General features: G+C 39.2%; 1 protein-coding gene across 1 annotated transcript in view; it reads right to left on the bottom strand.

The window, feature by feature from the left end:
* Positions 1-259: 259 nt before the first annotated feature.
* LRRC66 (leucine rich repeat containing 66) overlaps positions 260-6,364 on the bottom strand; it is an 8,207-nt gene continuing 2,102 nt past the window's right edge. Inside the window, exons 2-4 of the mRNA XM_009335217.1 lie at positions 5,264-5,433; positions 4,631-4,712; positions 260-2,943 (exon numbers count right to left, since the gene is read on the bottom strand). Coding sequence (XP_009333492.1) covers positions 260-2,943; positions 4,631-4,712; positions 5,264-5,433 — 2,936 coding nt within the window. The remainder of the gene's footprint in view (positions 2,944-4,630; positions 4,713-5,263; positions 5,434-6,364) is intronic.

Raw genomic sequence — 6,364 nt, 5'->3', positions numbered from 1 at the left:
CTTTGGAATTACGGTGTTTTTAAATTGGATGGATCCGGGCTTTATACATCTCCTTGTTAAGTCTAGTTCTGTAACTTGGGTTTCTGAAGTTGAAGGCAGATAGATAGTTGCACTGAGGAGGGGAAAAAACCCCAAACAAACACAACCCATGGTATTTAACAGTTACTAAAAGTTACACACTTCATTTTAAGACACAGTCATTTTTGCACTTACTATATGACATAAACACCGTGGGAGATTAGTATTGCACTTCTGTGTCTCAACTATTGAAGTTTGTTCTCCTGCTTTGCAAAACATTAGCAAATCCATCAAATGCTCTTTTCTTCTTAACAAAAAACTGGCCCTGTCCTAAATTGGTGCGACTTTTTTGATGTTTTTCACTTGAATTTTGGAGGTTGACAGCTGTTGTAGAATTGTTCTCCAGTCCTGTCAAAGTAGTGTCATCCTCCGTCTTGCTGGAATCAGTGCTTTCGGAGATTGTATTTCCTGTAGTCTTTTGTGGGAATGAACATGAACTGTACTGTGTGCTTTCACTGGAGAAGCCTTGTGGGACTGAGAAGGAATATGCATCCTCGTCACTCTGATCCAGCTGGAAATGATTTTCTGTGTTGAAGACTGATTGTGTTTTCCCAGAAGAGTGAAGATGCAGCAAATCTGCTGTAAGATTGCAAGACTGCGTTTCTTCGGGCAGACTATGGTTGCTGGTATCCTGTAATTCTGTATATCCATCACAGTCTTTCTCATTAAAACCTCTTTGCATTTTATCTGCACAAGCCTTAGTTGTGTTCACCTGCTTCCCCTGTGGTAGCAAGTCGTCTTTCTCTGTAATAACTGTAAAATGTTTTTCAGCTGTGTGTTCAGGCAGAGATTGAAGAGATGATTCGTTGCTGGAATGCAGTAGTGATGACGTTTGAACAATTTCATTCAAACCAATATCAATGGGAGCAAAAATAAAATCGTTGTCCTCAGATGTACTCGTGTTTCTTCTTAATGTAATATCCCCTTCACGATGATTCTTTTCAAAGGAGTTCCTGTCTATGTGCTCGTCTGTACTTCCCTCTGGTGCATTTTCTTTTTGTTCAGTGGGACTGGAGCTGGGGGAATGCTGTGATTCAATGGGAAACTGATACAGCGGCAATTCAGCCTCTTCAGGAGTGTTCTCTGTATCTGTGTCATACGTGGGAGAATGTTTTAATGAAAGTAACATATTACCAAAATCTGTACTTTGGTTGTGGAGAGAATCAGAAATAGAGTCTTGTACTGTTGACTCTGCATTAGTAAAATAATCAAGTGTCTCGGGAACTTCTTGACTTGAAGAACTAATGTTTACATGGTCACTACACTTATCAGTGTAAGGTGATGCTGTTTCAGGCACGATGGTATCTGATCCATAATTAGTAGTGGTTTCAAAATACGCATTGTTCTTGTCTTCCTTTTCCCCAATGTGCCAAAGTTCAGCAGCAATGTTTGGAGACTCTGGCAGTGTTGAGAACTTCTCAGTTCCGCTGTTCATATCGGCTTCCTCTAGTGATGACTGACAGACTGGCAGGTTGTCACTAACATCAGGTTGTTCCAGTTCAAAGTCTGCTAAAGAACTACAGTCACTCATTGTGAATGGAGTCCCGTCATCTGAAGAACTATCGCCAAATATATCTGCTGAAGCATCTTTTTCATTTGTACATTCCGTTTTATAGTCGTACTCTGTAAGAGGAGAGTTTTCTATTGTTTGGCACACACTTAAATTCTCAATATTTGTACCTCTCTTGCAGCTACTGGGTAAAATAAAATCTCCCACATCACTGGTTATATTCATGTTGCCGTTTAAACCAAGTTGTTCATCACAGCTTTGCCTTCCAGGCATAAATTTTGTAGTGCTCATGGGTTCATTATGTGAAACGATACCTTTTCTTTCAGGAGAATCTGGTGTAGCCTTTGTGATTTCAGACTGCGGCAGACCAGAGTTGTTGCTTACCTTGCTGTTCCTAGAATCTCGTGCAGCTGTAGGTGTTTGTATTGTGGAAAATGGAAAGCCAGTTTCTCCCGTGAAGGATGAATCCGAATCTGAAGAGTCAGTGTGATTTGAATAAGAGGCAGCATTCAATCTCCTGGGCATGGGAGGGAACCTTCTCTTCTCTGAGTCTTCATTATTTGCATATTTTGAATCTTTCCGTAATGAAATGTTATTACTCATTAATTTTCTTGGCGTTACTTCATTGCTGTTCTTGTAATCTATCCTTACAGAAAATTGTCCGTTATCAACATTTATATTTTCATCACTGTTGATACTAGGTTTGATGTCTGAAAACACTGTTTTTTTCCTCACGATCTCATTATTGCTTTGTTTCTGGTACTCTTCTTCGGTATTTGGTGCATGTACACTGCTACCAATGACATTTTCATGCAAAGAAGAAGTTTCTGTAGGAAAAACGTGTGTGTTTCTTGAAGAATTCTCATCAAAAATGAACAAATTACACTGCGTATTTGTTGGTTTGCTTGCAGAGCACTCTCTGCTCAAGGTTTCATCTGAAAAAGCTTGATTAGAATAAGTATGTTCTGAACCTGAATTTTTGTTCCTGCGCATGAGTCTCCACAGGCTCACAAGGTAGGGTCTAGCAAAAGCACCCAGACAAAAAGCACAAACAAACGTAATGAACACTGAGAGGCAGACAGCCAATGCGAGGTCTTGCTCTGTTCTTCCTTGTCTAAAAACAGTGTTAGTGTCCCGGGCTTTTCTAACCGAAAACGTTGAAACCTTTTCTTTCATCTGTATATCGTAGATGAGATATTTCTCCTTTGGTGTATTAAAAATACACAGATATAACCCTTCAGCAGTTTTCTCAGCATTGTATAGCACTAAATTATTCATTTTATCCAGTGTCATATGAGGAAGGCTGTTGTCTTCTGAAATTCTGCCTTTAGGTGTCCACCAAGAGACTCCATTACCTGAAATAAAAGAAAACACAAACTAAATCTTTCTTAAAAGTATAGGATACTTGGTTTGCAGGGTTAAGTTATTTCTATAAGAGCATACTCTGACTTATCTTTGATAATTTTAACTATTTATTAGAAAATCCATTTTCTTTTTATCCATCCATAGTCGTTTTACATGGTACCAGGTACCTGTGAAGCCATCCTGTATTCCCCCCTCCCCCCGTTTAAAACACAGTATGTATAGGGCCTTAATAGCAGACTTTACAAGAAAAATGGCGTGGGTAAGGGAGGAGGTCACTGAAATGATCTCAGTGTGTTCTGGGTCATACTAGGAACACCCGCTGAGCTCCCTTGTGGAAAATCCGTATTTATAGCCAGCCGTTCTCCAGCGTGGCCATGGCCACTGCGTGCAGCTATGGGATAAAACTTCACTAGTTGACCATCAATGTTTCAACCACTGTGATTTTCCTGTAGTTACTGCTTTGACTGCAGCAAAAAGGTTTGAAAACCAAGGATATTTGTATTTGCCGAGCAATTGTTCCAAACTTTAGCTAGCATAGGCCGTGGCTGGCTGTTGGTTTTTGGAATATGTTTCCAGGTTGTATGTGCACCTTTGCCTTTGGATCTGCTTGCGTTCCCAGTTGAGTTTTGGTGCAATCCAGTGTGTTGATTTTAATCCCGTGATCAGAGTTTCCGTGACTTTCCTTGTTAACAGGCAAAGCGGGTGGCATTTCTGATAGACCCTACGTATTTTCATCTGGGGATAAAGTGTTGCAAGGGGACAGCCTTACCACCTGAAAGTGCTATTAGTCCATTAGAGTTAAACCGTTTTGCCTGATGGCACATGACAAATACACCTTCTACTCTAAGTTTGGTCTTAGTTTTCCTTCTTCGTGGGAAGTCTGAGCTCCGTAGGTTTTGTCACTTGTACTTCAAGTGCTCTGTATTAATTGTAAATGCTGAATTAGTTTCCTAAGTGAACTGTGTGCTCCAGTAGCTGTACTTTTTTAGAAGAAATATAAATCCTTCCCCTTGCAAATAAACTTCCATTTCATTTCGCTGTAACTGAATACTAGAAAACACTATTGTATCCTTCTCAGTTTTCTACATGCCCCAGAAGTGCCGCCCTACTATTTGGTCCTTCATTTGCCTTCCAAAAGTAACTGTTAAATTTGCAACATACTACTTATTGAAATTTATTTGTGTATAATTTGGCATCACCTACTAGTTTAATGTAAGGAAGGAGATGAAGACTTTTTTTGGGAAACATGACTTTCAAGTATTCTAACCGGTGCACTACTTCCTAATGAAGTAATTTGCATGTTAAATTGTTGTTCAGTTATTTTTAAACAGTATCTTTAGAAATCCACTTTTTAAACCGGATTTCTTTGATCATTCTGCACGTGTTTGGGTTTTAGCAGCGTATCGATAGAGTCCCTGTTTTACATACCCCTTGTGTTGTCCAGGTCGCAGTTTAGCACCGATGTCTTCCCTGTTGGGATTACAGCCCTCTTGAGCAAAACACTGTCGCTGCAGTTTAAATGGAAACTTGAAAGATACAGCAGAGGTTTCTGTGAGTCGCTGGCAGATTTATTGTATGAAATACGCCATTTTTTCCTTGTGGAGTCAAAAAGAAAATGAAATAAATGTTTGAAAGCATTTAGTCTGCAGTTAAATATCCAGGCGTTATTTGACAAACCCACTTCAAGTTGAAAGAAGTTCAAACTCATTAATATCTGTGGTAAAGGGGTTGTCAGAGCATTTTGACGGAGATCCACGACCTATTTGGAAAGAATTCAGAATTAATTTGGTAAGCCTTACAATGGAATCCTAATTGCAATATCAACAATAAATTTATTTTAGTATCCAAGCACTTTTGCAGTTACGGGAACGATACATCTGGTTAGGATTTCAAGAGTATTGCTCTAAGCTTTTTAATTTAAATGAAAAGTTTAAAGTGTGGTATATTTAGAATTCTCCCGTTGTAGACTACCTCTGTGTGAATGGGAAGCTGCAGGGCTCCCGCCATGGAAGGGACGGGGGTAGAAAAGGATGTATGTGTGTTTAAGCCACTTATGGATTGGTTTGTGGCATAGATAAATAGTGAATTTACAGTCATATTTTGTATATTTACAAGTGTGTGTGTTTTCCTATATATGAAAAACAAGTATATGTATTATATAAAAATGATTATTTTCACCATTTGCTTTATATAATTGTATACTAATATAATAATCAAAGACCAATATAATCATGCTGAATAGTTGATAATTAATATCTTTAATGGTGATTAACACAAAACATTGAAACAGTTGTAATATTGCTTTACAACCTGTAATTTGTTGAGATCCCTGAAGGCGTCTGGATGAATTTTAGTTATCTTGTTGTTTTGCAAGTTGATGTCCTTCAGCTGTGAACAGTTTTGAAAATCATTCAGATCAATCTGTCGTATGCCATTGGATGACAAATGGACAGTTTGTAAAGATTGCAGCAGGCCTAGTCCTAGGAAGAACAAAACTATTTTACATTTCGTGTTCTCGTTTTCCCAATTACGTCAAGTGGCTTTTAAAAATTCTTTGCAACAAAATTCCTTCCGTTCCTGTCTATTGCAACGAGTGGCTGCAGGCTTTGAGTTATTATGCCTCTCCTATTCAGTGGTTTGTCCCGTTCTAAAAGTTGTGTAGCATCAACAGCAGGCACGTTAATACATTCATAATCAATGCATGTTTTAAAAATTCACATCTCCATAGAAGCGGTAACATTCCCTTGTGCTATCAATCAAAATTATTCTGACTGTGATCTCTGTTCTTTGAGCATGCTTCTCTGGAGAACTGGAGGTAGGAAAGGAGGAGTGTGAAAGGGTGGAATATACTCAGTTTATAAAATCCAAATATGTTAATTGTAAATGAAAGATGAAGATGCAAAAGGTGATACAGTATCTCCTATGCATTGCCCTCTGCAAGTTCACGGGAGTTTTTCGTATGTGGAATCACTTGAACCATATTCACAGGATGTAAACCTGACCGAAAACAAAAACGTTGGTGCTTATGCCTGTCTGCCTGTGAATTATCAAGCACGACAGTACGTTCTTCAGCATATCCTAGTTACGACAGCATCTGTTTTGCACAAGTAGCCCTTCTGAATGCTGGAGATGCCTCATTTTTCTTAGGTGCTGTGCAGGCAGCCCCCAAAGCTCCAGTGGGCAAGTTCCAGTGGGAAGGCAGGCACTTGAACACTCGGCATCACCACAGTTTGTAACACCCGAATGTCACTCTAAAGTGATTTTTGCTCATACAGCAATCTTGAGAAGCAACTGGTTCTCCTTAAAAATTTTGCCCTTGGTGTCATCTGGTCTGGAAATGTCTTATTCCGGTTGGCTGTTCTGTTTGCCGGGCAATTGATCTTTGGGTTTATTGTGAAAAGCAGAGGGAAT

Source organism: Pygoscelis adeliae, unplaced genomic scaffold (assembly GCF_000699105.1).
Source record: "Pygoscelis adeliae isolate BGI_AS28 unplaced genomic scaffold, ASM69910v1 Scaffold21, whole genome shotgun sequence".
NCBI lineage: Eukaryota > Metazoa > Chordata > Aves > Sphenisciformes > Spheniscidae > Pygoscelis > Pygoscelis adeliae.
This window is presented reverse-complemented; position numbering and strand designations above follow the sequence as displayed.